This window comes from Nestor notabilis, unplaced genomic scaffold, assembly GCF_000696875.1.
Source record: "Nestor notabilis isolate BGI_N333 unplaced genomic scaffold, ASM69687v1 scaffold14337, whole genome shotgun sequence".
Classification (NCBI taxonomy): Eukaryota; Metazoa; Chordata; class Aves; order Psittaciformes; family Psittacidae; genus Nestor; species Nestor notabilis.
The window spans coordinates 3,220-21,636 of NW_009935229.1; the positions used below are offsets into that span (position 1 = coordinate 3,220).

The 18,417-nt window shown below is 41.4% G+C and overlaps 1 protein-coding gene across 1 annotated transcript in view; it reads right to left on the reverse strand.

Moving 5' to 3' along the window:
- Positions 1-506: 506 nt before the first annotated feature.
- Positions 507-18,417, reverse strand: part of MCOLN2 (mucolipin 2) — a 19,195-nt gene continuing 1,284 nt past the window's right edge. The window contains exons 2-13 of the mRNA XM_010017743.1: positions 16,345-16,518; positions 12,073-12,217; positions 11,464-11,551; positions 11,226-11,322; positions 10,699-10,798; positions 9,099-9,214; positions 7,572-7,721; positions 6,401-6,502; positions 6,156-6,278; positions 3,280-3,486; positions 1,825-1,940; positions 507-543 (exon numbers count right to left, since the gene is read on the reverse strand). Of these exons, the coding sequence (XP_010016045.1) occupies positions 507-543; positions 1,825-1,940; positions 3,280-3,486; positions 6,156-6,278; positions 6,401-6,502; positions 7,572-7,721; positions 9,099-9,214; positions 10,699-10,798; positions 11,226-11,322; positions 11,464-11,551; positions 12,073-12,217; positions 16,345-16,518 (1,455 nt within the window). The remainder of the gene's footprint in view (positions 544-1,824; positions 1,941-3,279; positions 3,487-6,155; positions 6,279-6,400; positions 6,503-7,571; positions 7,722-9,098; positions 9,215-10,698; positions 10,799-11,225; positions 11,323-11,463; positions 11,552-12,072; positions 12,218-16,344; positions 16,519-18,417) is intronic.

Sequence of the window (18,417 nt, forward strand, 5' to 3'; positions counted from 1 at the left end):
GTAGTTTTACATAGATTTATTTCAAGGAAATTAATTGTGCCAAGTAGAAGTTACAGGCTGAATGCATCACTAAGTGGAAAACTCCTCTCTTCTTGACTACCTTTTAATATTTTTAAACAAGGAATTATTTCTTTAAAATTATTTTCATATAATTCTCTTAACAGTTCATTCAGGGCCACTTTTCTTCCTCCTAGAGGCAATTAGAAAACAGGGCTCCCACACACAATGCTCAAGGATCAGCCTTCTTTCATGTGGCAGAATGTAGGGCAAGAATACAGAGTTCTTCACAGCTCTCCTCCAGGCACAGGTTCTGGGCTCTCCTCCTGGTCAGCCACCTTAGGTCACATGAGCAGCTTTCCTTCCCCCAGCACCTTCATTAGGTAAGATTAGTCTGTTCACAGTGAGGCAGGTCCAGATGGTGAGGTTTATTGCAATTTGGAGAATTATTCTTCTCCATACAGCTATTCTTTCTTTGCATATCAGTGGTGAGTTTCAACTTGTAATCGTCAATTAATAAGTATCAAGTTTTCATCACTCTGTTGTCTGCAAAAGAAAAAATTTCAGTTCTCACTCAGCAAGAAATGCAATAAAAAGCATTTACCCATACAAAACCAAGTTGAATTTTGATCCTTCTGTTCTGCATGCTCCCATTTTAGCAAGCAATTCCAGCACTTGCATTAGGACAACCAAGCAGAAACTGCTATAGTAGCAAGAGCTCTAGATTTTCACTTCAGCTACCAGGCTTGCGCTCTCAATTCTCTACAGTGTATTACAGTAAAGCATATTTATTATGCTCAAGCAGACAAAAAAATCTCTTATCCTGCACAATGACTTGGATGTGAAACCTGATGCTGTACCTGGCTGGAGTTCTTGAGGTTAGCTGACTTTCAAGTGTCCACAGCAACTGCTGGGATACCTGCCCACCATCATCTCACATGCTCCTTTTTAGCTATGAGGTTTCCTTCTGTCAGAATACATCAAAATTATAAAGTTGCACTTCACAAAGCCTCAGTATAGAAGTAGACAAGTATCCTACTGCTAAAATAGGACTTGTTACACCAGTTTTGATCAAGTAAGTGTTCACATTGAGCTCTATTCTTTCTCCCATAGCCTGGTTTCCTTACACAGCATCCACAACCATTCTGTGCTCAAGCATGAATTCTCCTGCACTACCTAGGGACAGCAACAAGATCTCTCCCTCTCAAATCAGGTATTCAGAGGTGTGTCAGGTTTCCTCGGAAACAGAATTCAATCTACTTCCAGATCAGCAAGCGCTAGGCGAGATGGTCATCTCTCACCAACACCAGCTTAAAAAGCACCACTAACTCCAAGGGCTTGAGTTTGGCAGCAATCGGCCATATGAAAGTGTGTTTCCAATATTGACAGATGGCACTGAACCAGTCTGTCTTACAGACACAGCCTAGTTTTGGGATCAAGTACTACTCCCTGGCTGAAACACATACTCTTGCTTTCTGCTACTATCCTCAGCCTAGTTGAAAGGCTTTTTAGAAACAGATTTGCAAAGCCCTAAGCAGAGAGTTAGTTTGCTCCCGACTCCTTGGCAGTTCCTGTCAACTTCCACCACTTTCTGCATGGTAGTTTTCACGAGTGGAACACTTAAAACATGCATTTAAGCTCAGAATTGCCACCCCTGCACCATCAGCTGACTACAGATCGAACAGCAGGCAAAGCCCAAGAGGAACAAGTGTCCAAATACTCCCTGGGCTAAATCCTGGATGCTCCAGCATTTACAATACAGCACCATGCAGCAAGAAGCTACCTTGCATACTTCTCAAAAACACTCATTAGGAACACCCTACTGACCTCCCACAGCAGCAGACAAGTGGCATGGAAGTCTGTTCTTTTCTGTAACCAGCACTGCCATGGTCTTGCAGAAATTCATGAAGATCTGTTACTGGGAACCCATTTTGCTGGTATTTCTGGAAGAGAAGGCATTTTATTTACAACACACGAGAAGTTACTGTGCATGAGGTGTCCTCTAGACTATGATAGTCGAAACCAGTCTATTTGGTTAATTTGTTCAGTATTGCTGTAGGACACACACACAAAATAAAATCCCATCCTAGAAACACCTTGTATGTAGTTGATGGAACAAGGCAATATAAGTGACATAAAACTGATACTGCTCATAGATTCCTTCACCTTTTGTTTGCTGTTTATAAGAAACCAAGCAAGTGATCTCAGGTCATACTGGCAATGATTCTCCCTTGTTCACATCAGCTGCTGTACTCATTGCAAGTGCCCTGGGCTCGTTTTTCCCTAGGAACCTCAATGCTGGATTTGAAGGGCCCTAATGTGGATAGTCAGGATTGCCATGCTTAAGAAATGCTCTGCATGACACCAGTTCAGCACACTGAAATGGCTCCCTGCTGATCCACATGAAGTGATCAGAGGGATGAGTAACAGTAAAACACCATTTGCAAGTCTGACCACCCAATAAACTCAGAAGCACAGCCAAGTTGTGTTTTGAGATGCTTAGGAAGTGAAGCTCTTGCTTGGTCTGGAAGGTGTGGTTCATGTCCGACTAACCTTATTCTGCTGGCCTGTTTAGCTGACAAAGATAAGAAAGGGATAAGAACTAAAGATCCACATTGCCTTCCCACTGGTTACTGCAGCTACCAGGCACACAAAGGGGAGACAGCATGAGAACAAAAGGTAACTACTAGAAGCTTCATTTCACTTTCAGACAGTTTATACTGGAACTGGATGGCACAATTTTAACTTGATCGAGAAGCAGTGGGTCTTTCAGAAGGTATTTCCATTTAGACACACATTTCCAAGCAGCACATTAAGCAAGCCTGGACACCTAAATGAGTTTAGAGTTACCTGCTTGGCCCTTGCCACACTCCTGGCCAAGGGCATATTCTCTGTGAGGCAAGAAAACTCTTCCTGACCTCAGCTTCTGAGGCCATGAGAAGAAACATTCACTCCAAATAATCCTTATCCAGTTCTGCATAACTACACATAAAAATTTACTCTTTCCACTCACTTCCATTAACTATCACGCTTTAGAAACCAGGTGAAGCAGCAGGAAATACAAACAAGGACACACAGTGAGGATTATTTTCCAAACCAATCATTGCTTCGTCATTTGGATGACTACCCAGCCACCCTCCCAATTTCACCAGAGATTAAGCTAAAAGATGTTAATAGTCTTACTAGTCATCATGCCTAATGCTAGGTACTACGGTGTTGAGTGTTTAACAAGAATGAATACCAAACTGATTAGATGTGTAACAAAAAACCCAACTGTTTTACCTTTATGGTGTCATAGGAGTCAGTAATGAGTGCAATAAAAAGGCTGAGGATCATGTATATAAACAGACTGATGAAGGAGTACAGATACAACCGGCTGAACATCCACACCAGCATGCTCTTCTGCTGGATTTGAGCAAACGTTGCAAACATATCATCACCGTTGACCAAAGAAAATAGACACTCAGCCACAGTGTTCAGATCTTCAAACTAAAAAATGAGGAAGAGTTAACAGAATATGAAGAGCAATCACCTGGATTAAAGGGAAGGGGGGGGGGGGGGGGGAAAGCCAAGAAACACACAAATAAATATTTTTTTGTAACAGAGTTTTACTTCTAGAAAAGCAACCAATCCAGTCAATCAAATGCTACCACACTTTTCTGTACATTCAGGCTAAAACATACATGTCAGCAATAGAAACATGTAGAAAAATAATCAAGGGCTAAGCATTATGTATCAACATCAGAAATGAGATTATTATCAAGAAATAAACTTCTGATGCTCAACAGACAAAATGGTCAATAACTGACCACCACAGAAAAAGTTTAAGTTACTGAATTTTAATCCACTTTAGAGCCATGGGAAGATATCATTCCATTTGCAGATAAAGTGATTTCTTAGAGTCTATACAGTAAATCAGTGGTGGTATGCTGGGAACAGAATCTGCACCCTCTGGTTTCCCAGCTCTGCAGCATTACTGCAGAATGGCTAATTAATATTGTATTAAGGAGTTAGAGATAGCATATAGCGTTTAGAGTTCAAATGGTCTAAACTAAATCTGTCATTCAGAAAGCTCTCTCTGAGCTGTAGGTACAAGCTATAGCTGTACTGTGAAGCTCCTGAAGCATACCCTGGACAAAATCGTGGATTAATTTCAAGGACATTATCTTAAATTCCTAACTCCACTTCGCCAAGCTGGAATATATCCTCAGGCTAAATTCCATTCTGCCACCAGGTAAGCAGACTTCCGTCTCTTACTCTGCCCAAATGACTGGTTTTGTTAACTATACTTTATTGGACAATATGAATTAATGCACAATGTTTTAATGTGGCTATTAACAATGAAGAAACATGAGTACACCCACTTATATTGGGGTTCTAAATTGAAAACACGATGTCAAGAGGCATATGCTTGTAAGGAGAACACACTGTTGCACAGGAACAGCAGGTCTGCTTTTACCTATGGCTTGTAATTAATAAATTTTGAAGCCATTATGAAGCCCAGCAGCACATTGTCTGGTAAGAAGGGAGGCACTGGACAGGTAACTTCTGAGGAACACACAGGTTTTGACACACTGGCACAAGTGAGTGCCCTGCTAAAGACTGCTCACCTACAAGCCCCTGGACTGACATAAAACACGGGATTCCTATTCCCTCTCTCCAGCTGAGTAGAGGAAGGAAGAGCAACATTGGTATTCCCACGTTTTTGAGCACAACGGCCTCTCTCCTGCACACCTGCTCAGCAGGGAAGGCTCTTCCCATTTCTCATCCGGGATAATGGGAGCAGCCCAGGGCTTGTCCGGCTCTGCGCGGAGCCACACTGCCTTCCAGTGGGGTCCCGGGGAACTGACAGAAACGGGAACCCCACAACTACAGCTGCTTTGCTTGACATCGATCTGTGGTATTTAGCAAGAGGTAACATTTAATAGAAAAGCATATTATTGATCACACTTCCTTTTGCTCAGATAATTAATGTACTTGCTGCAGGGATGCTACAACAGTATTTATGCTGTGCCCATTATAATCAATTGAGCCTCTAGTATGACGGAGGATCCCACTGCAGCCAGCATCCCACAGAAGAATGTGCTGTCATCAACTCAAAACATGTGCAGGTAGAATACCTACATTTCTCAGAGGACAGAATTACACTGCATCAGAGGAATCCCAACTCTGGGGGCACAAGACGCTGAGGCAAGCACTGCAGCATGTGTCTCTATTACAGTATATACTGTGCATGACCAGAGATCAAGAATGAGAGATTATATATTTGTTACCCCTTAATGGACATTTTGTATTTATCATCACAACAGGAATCTGCTTTTTTCCAAGCCATCATGTACTGCATCCACCAAGGGGGAAAAAAAACCAAAAACCAAACCAAAACAAAAAAAAAACCCCACAAAAAATAAAAGCACACAAAAAAAAAAACCCAAAACAACTAACACTCCCCCCCCCAAAAAAAAACCAAACCAAAACAAGCTTTACAGCTATTTTGTTGGTGTTTTAGAATATACAAAGCCTTACTCCTGTACCTTTCAGACAAGGCAACATACGAGGCACACAGACGAATAAAAAAACCTCACAAACAAACCAGCAAACAAACCACAGCACAGCAACAAACCCAAAACAACCAAACAAAAAAAACACACAACACACCCACACAGAGGAAGCAAATAAAACAAGACAAGCATTCATCCACCCCTTTTACAAGTCAAGATGTAGGAGCTGAAGTTACATGACACAGGAAAGCTCTGGAAAAACAAAGTCTGAGCCAAGGAGATTCCCAGAAATCTTAACAGTGACCTAGTCAGTGCCTCTTCAACCCAGCTGAACTGGGATTGCCAGAAGAGGGCGAAAGAGATAGAGACCTATGCACCTCTAGCCTCCAGACAGACATTACGTGGATAAACCACCCGTTCATCACAAACACAGCCTTGTATTGGAGACCACACTGAGTTCAAGCACACGGTGAAAGCAGGAGTACAGTTCTTTTGTTAAAAGGGAGGAGGTACGTGTAAAGAGAAATACTCCCATGTCCTTCACATTACAGCTTTTAAACAAAACATTAAGACCCATTTCTGTTGTTACAACTAGGATCTATAAATACACAAATATTGACACATCATTGGACCAGAAAAGCAGTAACACTGCTGACATACCTTTTCATGATAAGGTCCCAGGACAATCCAACCACAGAAAGTATAACCAAGATAAATCATCCCAGCACAACAACAAAACCTTAGCACTTTGGGCAATGATGCCTGCATAGTTAAAATGAGCACCTACAAGTCAAGGTGGAGGAAAGGAGAAAAGGAGAAAAAAAAATCCACAAGTTACAGACCTGAGTAAGAGTGACAAATATAAATACACGCTTTGGTTGTTAAACATTTGATTTCTGCCTTACATTGTAGGTTTGAAAGTATCCCAGGTATCTGATGACTCCAACCCAGACAAACAAAGTTGATGTTCCAAGTAAAATGCTGCAGACATCGTAACTTGTGAGGTTCTGAGGGATCCAAACAGAGCAGGTGGTCAAGTTACAAAGCAGTAGGTATGTCAGCTTGACAGCTATTTGAGTTCCAGCAGTTCAAACAAAGCAGGGCAGTCCAATATTGAAAGGATGTTGCTACATCACAAAAATCAGACCAAAGTGAACTGCAGTTATTTACTGAGACGACTCAATCGTAACAGTGCTGCAAATGAAAGCACACCTATGCTCATACTCTTCCAAGTTTGTGTGAAGTCTGGAAGAACTACAGCCCTTGCTTTGGTTATAACATCCATAAAATTAGACTGAATACCTCATCTGGCTCAAGGATTCCTACCCTCATCCCCCACCTTGCTATACAGCTGGAGGTTCTCAAGTGCTTCCTCTAAGGGACAGTCTGGGCATCTGCCCTTTGAGCCTTATACACATGAAGCAGCAGCAGCATACTACCTACACTGTTTTTTCCCAGAATACAAAGTTTTGTTAACACATGAATTATTGACATACAGCTCCACTGAGGGCAAATAAGCAAGCAACCAAAAGTCCCAAACCAAAATCCCCCATAAGAGCTGCCAGCTGGATGGAACATACTGATTTCAGCAAGCCCAGAGGGGGAGGTCAAGGACTAGCAAGTGACACTGTCTGTGCCTGTAGTTTGGACAGGGCAGAAAAGCAAGCTGTAACAGTTATGCTTCTAACAAGCTGTTAGACCTCTGTTTTATCCCAGGGAATGACTATTGGTTTCCCTGTGCAGTATGTACTGCTACTTCTTTCAGAAACAACAACTCAAGTTGATTTAGTTTTTTTAGTTGGTTGATTAGGAACTGTTCACCCAAACACCCTATACCATGGTGAGCACTGTGGAAATAGGATGTTTAAATAGCTTACATGGTCTTACTGAAAGATTCTGGAAAGAGTGACTGACCATCAGTTTATTAGTCCAACTAGCACTAAGAAATAACAATTAGCAAAAATAAACAAGATGACTAGTGACTGTGATAGCTCACTTTCACTTGTCCCCAAACTGTTCCCAACATTACATGTTTGTAACCAGCCTAATATTTTATCCAAAATATTAAACTCTCACCTTGGCTTTTATTTCCATTTTTAGGATTGACCCGATGATTGTCATCACATCACTGATAATTACCAGGACATACCATCCATTTATGAACTCCAGGCGATCAGCATGACAGACATGACGCTTATATTTCTCCAAGAAGAAGTTCACAAATCTCTATTGACAAGCATATAGGTGTTAGTTACAGGTCATCTTAGATGAAAAATATGTACAGATGCCCAATATTGTAGCAGTGCTCAAATTCCAGATACCCTCTTTTTCTAGTGTTTGCTGGAATAATAGCTTTAATTTTCAATAGCAAAACAATTAAATGGAGGAAAAATTAAGATTGGTTTAGTTGGTGACAACCAACTTCCCACAAAACAGCTGACTTTATAACAAATCCCCACTAGCCCAACCATGGCTTGTTATCCCCTTTTCAGCACCCTTCACAGAAGTTTCTATCAACCTCCAACAGAGCAAAACCACCCAACTAAAAGGAGTGGAAAAGAGAATAACTCAAAGAGAACTACAAGGCAAGAGCTCTCATGTCCAATACAGCCAACAACATCACTTTTCACACCCAACACTGCCTCTCTGCTTTCACTTGCTCTTTTTGCTCAAGAATAAATGCTGATGGCCCTATTCCTGACACCAGTTTGACAGTGCCTCTACTGAACTGCAATCTCTTCATTCTTGTCTCATTTAAAGGCTACAAAGAGAATATACTGAACAAGATAAACAGGTATTTGTGCTTTCATATCCTACCTATCCTGAACTCTTCTTCCAACTCTCACAGGCCACATGCTTGCACAGTTTGTATCAAGTAGCAGTTATAAGCTGGCACACCTCAGGGACCAGCTTGTGTTTTTGCATTAGCATTTGGACCAGAAGAGCAGAGTCTGCTGACACACAGCTCTGCAAGCAGCTTGCGATGAAGTTGGACAGGGCTAGTCCCAGTCTGCAAAGGAGGGTGAGCGGGGAAGAAGGTGCCAGCAGGCACATCAGGGGTCATGGAGGGAGAAGAACTGAAAAAGGGTGGTTCCAGCCACAGATAAACAAGAAACCCCATCCAGAGTTAGATTATGTGCCATATCTTTTCTCCAGTTAGAGCTGGCTTTGAGGGATATTCATTAAAGCATTAATTTATGACAAGACCTCTATGGGAATCCTGCTCTGAAGCCGGGGAAGGAAGAATTTCTGTTTTGAAGGTGCAGGATGTGTTGGTTGTTAGCAGCACAAAGACTCAGAAGTCTTGTATAAAATCCTGGACAACAACAACAAAAAAGACAAAACCACAGAAAACCCACATAAAAAAAAAACCCAAACCTGCAAGTCTCTTGAGAGGTACAACAAAATACTTCACATTACATCACTACAAACAGCTAGCAGCTGTTCAACACAGACATCCATACAACCTTTCTAGAGATAGAGATCTCTAGTAAGAGAGCAACATCCTGCAACAGATTCACTACTATTTCAAAATGCATTCCTTCACAAGACTAGCAGCAAATAAGACAAAGGAAGCATGGAGATTATGAACACTGAACTTACCTTTTGTAGTTTCATGGCAAGAATAATGGATCGTGTGCAGAGGATGAGAGAAGCAAAGCAACTTAAAATGACAAATCCATCGAAGACTAGAATATACTGAGTGTTCTTCTGGAGAACTGTATAGCCAAGGAAAGGAAGTACAGTTAGTCTCTTCACATGTCTGAGAAGAAATTGTTATGGGATGTCCCATATTTTGCATAAATATTATTTTGCCCCATAAATAGATAGGTTATAAGAAATATTCTTCCTGCAAGCATATAAGCACAACTGATCAGAGAATTACATGAAAACCACTACACAAACTGACCCATAAAAATGAAAAGTATGTTCAAGTTCTTTAAAATAAAACCAGTAAATGGGTATATCACTGCAAGTGTCCCCTTTTTCCATGAAGTTTACCTGTCCATCTGTGCTCCAACAGCATTACAACTACACAGGGTAAAAGAAATGCAGACTTTGGGATGTATCAACACTAGTAAATTAAAATAAAAAAAAAAATCCTGCCTTTTTTCTCATTCCTTGACCTGCAACTGGAGACTTGTTTGATTTTCTGTACAGTATTCTTCTCATCCACAGGTTTAGAAGCCATCATGCGAACGCAAGTCAGGTGTTTTCCTTTGCTTACTCATATCAATTGTCCCTACCTTCTTCATAACAGATTTTAACAATACAAAATATAGGGAAACTTGCTGCAGTAGCATTTCAGCTTACCTTTATTACAGAATTCTGTATGCTCCCTCAGCTGATTTCATACAAAATAAACTGAAGAATAACTAGTTGAAAGACACCCATAAGAAGTTACTGTACACAGATGCAAGGCAAAGCACTCTGTGGTTATGGAGAAAGTACCATAAGATATCACTTTAATATCAGTACAACATGGTATTATCAGAGAAAAGCTAGCTTTGTCCAGGCAAAAGGCAGACCCTCTGACATATTTGTTAATCAAGATCCTATATAGCACACTGAAAACTACTACTGCACTGCAGTCCTTTACAGCAAGACAACACACTGGGGAAGGCACAGTGCTCGGTCACAGCTATTCTGCTGAACAGGCCTTCAGCACACATTTCTTAGCTGTCAGACCAAGCCTTAACATTACAAATACAAGGCAGATGCCACCCTATGCTCATGCACATCATTAAACCTAACAGCAGTGGCACAAAAATAAAATCCCTACTTTCAGAAATAGAACACCTCAATTAGAGGGGGGGAAAAAAGGAAAACTGTAGAAGGTTTGAGTTGGGAATTGAGTTAGTGCATTAAATTATCTGAATAACCTCAGAGTAGCAGAACAATTAAAATCTAGAGAAGAAATACTGATCTTCCTTCCAGTTAGAGCTTGCTGCTGACACACACTGTTATAAGAGATACCCCTGTCATCTCACTTCAATACTCTCACAAAAAGGAATTATTTCCCAGCTCTTAATTAGAAAGAGATAATGAGTTGCATAAGGCAAGCTGTGTTGTCCTGTTTTAAGGGCTGGAGGGGGATGAACAGGATGGGGAGTATCTTGCTGGACAGACCGTTACAGAGCAGGCGAAGTGAGAGAAGATGCATAACACTGCTATCATGCAAACACACAAGCACCATACTTACCAGAGCTAACTATGTGCCAGTCTTTGCATTCTTGAATATCAGTGTCACTGTCAAAATAGATTTTGATTTTTCCACTGTGGGCTCTGTTATTGAAAGTTATCTGGAAACACAGAAGTGTACCAGAAATGAGACTAGTAAAATTTCCTTCCAGAAAACAAATCCTAAGTGCTTTGACATAGTTGGTCAGGTAAGCTTTCAGAAAGCTGTCAGCATAAATGGTGTGTAGACAATTTGAGAATATGTCATGTACTGCATAAAAAGTAGTATTTTCAGAAGCCAAAGTTTAACCTTTAAAAGAACAACAATTACTTATGTGCTTCCCAGGTTATGAAGTTACCAGCTGGAATATGTTACAAAACAATACTGTCCCATGGAAACACTATTTCAGCAGCCTTTGGGAAGGAGGGCTGAGGGCCAAGACATGCTCAACTGCTTCTCCCTTGCAGTCTACGTAGGAAGATGATGCCTACCCCTTAGCTTAAGCTCTTGTATATACAGTGTTGGTGCAATGCCTCATATTCACTTACAGTATTTTGAAATGCATAGCAGTCAGGCAATTCACGAGCATGGATGGTCTGTAGGGCAATGCCTTTCAGCTTGAAGGAGATTTCAACCTCTATAAGCCTGGATGTTTAAAAGTGTATTAATATAATTACATACAAAACAAATACATATATGCAATTGCACAAATCAGAATCTGCCATATTCATGTAAAAGGACAAGCTGAAATATAAAAAAAAGAGAAAACCACCATCACCACTTTACCTGTAAAATTCAAGATTAAAGAAAGAGGAGTTCAGCTTCAGTTCAGCCTTCTTACCAGCTAGCAACTCTGGCTTTAAAAAGATACATTCTGGAAAGTGAAGAGGAAAAGATGCAATCTTAAAAGCTTTACATAGAAAACAGAATAAAACTGAGATAATCAGACTGAATGGTAAGTCCTAATCATGCAAAATGTTAGTTTAGGGCCAAACTATCCATAGAGGCCCAGCTAGTGGGATCACAAGCAGGCTCATGTACTAATTCATGATCAGTTTGCAGCCAGGACTCAGCTCCAAGAGGCATGAAGGACACCCACCCACTGAATGTTCAGACTGACCAGCATCCAGAATTCTGTATTTGAACCTTCTGCTTGGAGAGGGGGAAACAACTACAGAGACCTCCACAGCCCACTAATGACAGCAGTTGAAAAGAGCTTCCTATAGTCTACACAGCTGTCACTTCTAGGCAGGTACTAAAAACCAAGAGAAAAAAGGGGAAGAGGCATGGTAATGTTCATGTGATTGCCATGCAAAAACATACTGGTTTTAAACTTCACCAACGTAGCATTAAGTACTCCACAGCAACCCATTTTTTAGCACACCAGTACTATACCTGTTTCAGTAGAAACATCTATGTCCAGTGAATCATTGGAAGGGAGCATTGTGCCTTTCTTGTACTGTTGTTTACAGATTTTTAAACCTGATCCTTCATGTTCATAACCAAGGGTCCCCAGGGATACATTCTTTAATTGCCTGTACTGGTTTAAAAACAAAACAGAAACCTTAAGTTAGAGATAGTAATCTTTTTAACATTAAATAGTAACTTGTAATCTGAAAGTTCTATGTATTAATACAGCTTTTTACATAAAAAAAAATAAAGCTTTACTTTCACATAAAATCTGTAAATTGAGAGTGGATCTTACACAGGAAGCTAAGAGGGCTGCTGGCCATTAATTAGTGCTGATTGGCATCCTGGTGACACAGTGACTGGGAGCCCTGTACCTACTGGGCTGCCTGCAAATGGTTACCCACATGCCAGGCAACAAGCCAGCACACAGCTTTTAATTAGATGCCTGGCAGTGGCTTCAATGCAGTATTGCTACTAACCACACACACTCTAGGGATATCTTACATATTCATCTCATGAAGGTGTTAAGTTTTCACACCACTTGAAATTCAATTGCTTTATATACAATTCAAGTCACAGTTCTTATCAAATCCACCCCCAGAGCAAAGCCAAACCTGCTCCCTGTGCAGTGATAGAGGAGGGAAGCCACATGTTCACCACATAACCAGCAACCAAGGAACACACACAGAGCTTGGGCAGCCTCCAAAAGTAATTTAACCTGCCTGCTTTACACAAGCACAGAAGTGTCCAGGTTTCAGCTGGAACAGAATTAACTTTTTTCCCCAGTAGCTGGTGCAGGGCTGTGTTTTGGTTTTAGCCTGAAAACAATGCTGATAACACACCAATGCTTTAGTTGTTGCTCAGTAGCACTTACCCGGATTAAGGACTTTTCAGTCTCATGATCTGCCAGCGAGAAGGGGCACAAAAAGCCAGGAGGAAGCACAGACAGGCCACCTGACCCAAACCGGCCAAAGGGGTATTCCATACCACAGCACGTTATGCCCAGTATATAAACTAGGGGGAGTTACCTGGAATGGGCCAATTACTGCTTGGGTTGGGTTGGGTATTGGGCAGCAGTAAGCAATTGCATTGTGCACCAGTTGTGTTTCCTGGCTTTTATTCCTCTCTTTTTGCTATCTCCCTTTTCATTATTACATTTGAATATAATTATTAAACTGCTCTTAACTCACAGGTTTTACCTTTTCCCAGTTCTTTCCATACCACCAGGGAAGGGGGAGTGAGCTACCATCTGTGTGGTACTTAGTTGCCAGCTGGGGTTAAACCATGACACAAAAACATGCCTATGAGGAATGTACTTTCTTTTTCCACTTACTCTAAATACAGCACAAGTCACCTTTTTCATATGCAAGATACACTTAAAAACAAGGACTAGAAGTGGAAGTGAATAAAGTTATGCCAAGCCAAGCATTAGCCACACATGGATCAGCCCTGAGCACCACTAAAGAACTCCATTCAAGGCCAGTCCTCTCATAACTTGCCTTCCAGATCCTCAGTGTCTGTTGGAAGGAAGATACATCCTCTGATCCCTGGGGTCACACCTTCCAGCCCTGCACAAGTGAGGCAAAGCCCTGGGGCACAGCTCTCCCCACAGTTCTTGGCTCTTCAACAGCTGAAGAGATCAATGACCAACCATGAAGGCAAGGCAGCTGCCTGCCAGCTCAGCTTAGCACCAGTTAATGTTGTTCAAGAGAAGCCAAATAGACCCAATGGCCCTTTGAGAAATAAGACATAAACATCTAGTAATTTATTAGGGTTTTTACCATTACCTCACCTATCAAAAGAGCTTGGAGCAACATACAGCACTGGTGTGCCCCGAAGGAAGCATTTAGCTTCCCAGAAGGCCTGAAGTAAATAAACATGGGAAGTCAGACAAGGCTTCCCATTCCTTAAAACAAAAACAAACAAAAACCACCACCAAAAACTGTTCAGCTGGTTTTTATCCCCCTTAAACATGGATTTTGTTATCATAAATGATTCAGTATCATCCTATTTCCCCCTTCCTATGGGCATTATGGCCACTAGCCCACCTTGTGGGGTGAAAAAAAAAAAAAAAAAAAAAAAAAGAAATCCCAGTAGTCATTAACCACCACACTCCACATCCAAAAGGAACTCTCACCCTTCCATCCAAAGGGTTGCCTCAGTGCTGCTTCAAGTCCTCACAGCTGAGCTTGCAACAAGTTTAGACAGCCTGGGAGAAAAGCACAGTCTCCATACCCTGTCAGAACATTATCTTAACTCAGAGTAAATTAAGGAAGCCAAGCCTGACTAAGGCAGGTCAAGTGAGTGGAAACAGTAGTTAGTCACAGCCCCACATCCCTCTGAGGACATCTCCAGATCACTGCACCTAACTGCTGTCCATGTTTGTTCTCAGCCTCTGCCCTCCTGACAGTGGAACATGTGGCTCTGGGTTACTCACATGCCACTTTCAAACACTATGAAACAGCAGGAGCAAAATTCCTATTTATACATTTCTGAGCAGCCCCAGCCACAGCAGCGAGCAGAACATCCAGGTCCCACAGACTCTGCCAGAGGGCAAGTACAAGTATAACAACTCCACACAGCTTCTTTATAATAGAAGCTTCCAAACTGGACCCAGGAGAGGAGTAAGGAAAAGCTGTGCACTCCTGAAAATTGAAAAGTATGTTTGGGTTTTTTGCTGTTAGTTTCTTGGGGCTTCCCCCTCCCCCCAAAGTGTGAAAACATCCCAGTGGCATATTACACAAAGCCAAAAATTCAGTTTTTACAACTCCAGTTTTGCTGTGCACTATTACCATGTTCTGTAATATCATATCCTTCTGCTTGCCCCATCCCTGCAAGCCCTCCATCAACAATGCAGTTCAAATTAGAACACCAAAACCTATGGCTTCTACCTGCCCATCTCAAAAAAAGCCTTGCTTTTAGCTTAGGAATCACCAGGGTTGGCTCTTCCTCGCAGGCATCCTTTAGAAACAAAACAAAACAACAAACCCCCAAAAAGCAACACCAGTCAATGTTCACCTGGACTTAGATGTTATGAAGTCTTACATGTAACAGAAACCTTTAGGAACTCCATACAACACTAAAGCAAGATTACACAAATTTAATTTCCTTAAAGGATATGTCTACATTTATACAACATAGACATTTTATGAAGAGACCTTTTTCTGATGCCTGTATCACACATCGGCTCATTCTTGAGGATATAAAGCTATTATTTCTCTATTGTCTTCTATCTGCACTTCACCTCAGCCTTAGTGCCTACAAAAGAAGGAAAGTGAGACAAAGCAAGCAAGGAAGAAAAACAAGCACAGTTTATAGCAGAAATAGTGGCAATACTGAGAGTTTAAAGGAAGACTGAGAAAACTATTTCAATACTAATTCAATGTACCAGAAGTAAGAGTCCTGGCCTCATCCAGGGCTTGCTGCTCCACCACCATCTGCTCTAAGCTACAGCAGCAAGCCCCTATGTGAGTGCCACATTTAAGAAGGAGGTATAGCCTTCAAACCACTGTGGCTCCAGGATGCCTGCTGGGCATAACTAGAGCAGCAAAACTTCTCTAAACCAAGTGTCAGAGCTGATATCCTGAGGTTAGGGAAAGTGAAAGGTGGTTTAAAGCCATCTTCCATTTATCCAGGGTGAATTGTTTCTGGGCTTATCATACTCAAACAAAAAAGAAGTTTCATTTTACACACGCACACCCCCTTTCAGCTTGTTGCTTCTGAACATATTAATGTTCAATTAAATATGAAAGTTTCTACTGGATTTTCATCCTAGGTTTTTCACCCCCCCCTTCCCTCACATGATTGTAAAGGGACTGTTCTTTAAAATACCACCCCTAAGCAGGGCGAGTGCCCCTACATTGCTGGAAGTACCATATTCCCCATTTTGAGGCCTCTGGCACTTACTACAAAGCTGCAATTCAGTATAGCTGTAAGCATGAATTTTTTGAATACCATGCATAGGTATGTTCAGCCCCATAGCTCTTCAAAGTAAGACCTAAAGAAAGCTTCCAGTTCATGCAAGATGAGTGATTTTCAGACTTTCTGGATTTCAGTCCTACTCCAGTAAAATTTTGGTTTAGCTTCATTTCCAAGAGATGAAAATGCAGATGCTACACATGAACTTCAGGACTCCCCACTGATCCACTTAAACACCAAAACTGAAATCCAAGAATGGAGACAGAAAACCAGAACCTTAGCAGAAGTTTATAGCTATGGCTTTGGCTTTGTAAACACATTACAAACACACACACTTACCTGGTTAATAACATAAAAAATGCTATCATAAGCATCCTGTTGTGTATATATACTGCAGCTGTAGTCATCTTCATCAACTCCAGAATAGCCTTTCAGGAATAGGTGTTTAAAAGCAACAGTGTTTTCTTCTTTGAATGAGACCACCAGCTGGTTACTCAAACCAAAAAAAACAAGCTGACAAGAAAAGAAAATAAATTTGGATTTTGAACACTGGTCAAGCAGCAGCATTTAGGAAACAGCTCTGAATTATAATAAATACAAGATAGAAAGGTGCCTGCAGCAACAGGAGCAAACAACTAATGCCGTAAGACTACTACAGGTTACCACAAGCACGGTTATGAGAAACATAAAACCAAATATCCCACCAATTCCAAAACCTAGAGTGCAGGACCTAAAGAGGCAGCTACATCACTGCCAGCTTTCATACATACTGGGCCAACCACTTTAACCGGAATTTGCCAAAACTTTTGTTGAGGATGCAAATGGCAGAAAAGCTAAACTAATAGCACAGCTTGCTACCCCAGAAATGCCCTGCTTTGCTATGGGACAGATTCCTGAACTTTTTTCCTGCCTCTGGCATAGCACAGGATTAGACCAAACCTATGTGGGACCCCACAGCAACAAGAAGCATCACCTGCCTGACTCAGGTGCTGGTTAAGGAGGTTATAATGAGAAGGAGAAACAGACAGCAAAGTTACTACTCAGGGTTTGTGCTGCCCTACCATATGGATGCTCCCATTCCCACCACCACCACCAGTGAAAACATAAATGGAACACAGGAGCTGGAAAAAAAAAAAATAATATATATATCAAGCAACAAGAGTTTATTCACAGGCACAGTAGCATGGGGATATCCCAAGCCACAAATAGCTAACCCTTCATGCCAGGTTTAAATTGCTTACTAATGGCAAATGCGAAACTCCCCTTACTGCATGGAGTTTCCAAGCTCCACAAGAAACTGGCAGAGGAAGGGGAGAAGCAAGAGTGAGAAACTGCAAGCGAGAGAACTGTGAACTTAGAAATCCCCCACAGCAAACAGAGAGGCTCCACTAACATCCAAATTCATTCATTCAAAACAACGAGAACTGGAAGCACACCTATTATTTTTACACCACCACTGAAATCTTCTTATCTAGAAAGTAATTGCTTAGATCTGGGCCAGGCTGAAAGAACACATGCAGGAGGACCATTTAGTGCAAGGCTGTTTGGTTGTACAGCAAAGTCATAGCCAGGACAAGGAAAGTGGATGTCAACTCTGCTGCGCATAGTCTTCAGACTAAAAACTGAATCTTCATGCTTTAGCCAAGTTTTAAATCAACTATTTGTATTTTCAGTTAACTATCAAAAAAAAAAATCACTAACAATGCTACAAATAGAGCTGCAGCACCCTAGTTAGTATCTCTAAAAAAAAAAAAATAAAATAAAATAAATAAAATCAGGGATCTTCCAGCTGCAATACAGAGAAACAAAACATACTCAGCGGGGTTTCCCTAAGTGGACTCCCTAGGGGATTTCAGCAGAGTGTTGGAATAAAGTTTACTCCCCACACTGGGACAGAACCCTCTTCTGCATTTCAGTCAGACAGCTGGATTTGTCTTTCAGAGTGAGGGCAAGACCCCTGAAGTACAGAGATGCTTGTTGAACCTGTCCTTTTGTTATTAGCTCACATTTGAAACCTTCCTACAGAGCAGCAACACATTTTCCTGCAGAAACTATTTTCCTTTCCTTGTCCACTACCTGCCTGGCATCTGAGCAAGACCCAGGGCTGACAAGAAAAATGTTCAGTGGTTACCCAGAAAGTTGTGGCTTTCACAATCCAAGCAGCAGAGCATTGCACCCCTTCTGCTTACAAAGCATAGTGGGAGACTGGGAGAGCAGACAGAAAGAGCATACATTCAGCAATTCCCTCAAGAATCTAAGTCAGGATAGGTCGAAAGTTCTGATCCTTTCCAGAGCCATGTGAAGTTGTATTTTGTCTCATTACTGACACACAGAGGTTACTGCCCTGTCTTTGAATAGAGGGCAATAACCCACATCCAAGGTGCAGCTGCCAGTAAAGAAACCTGGGGCACT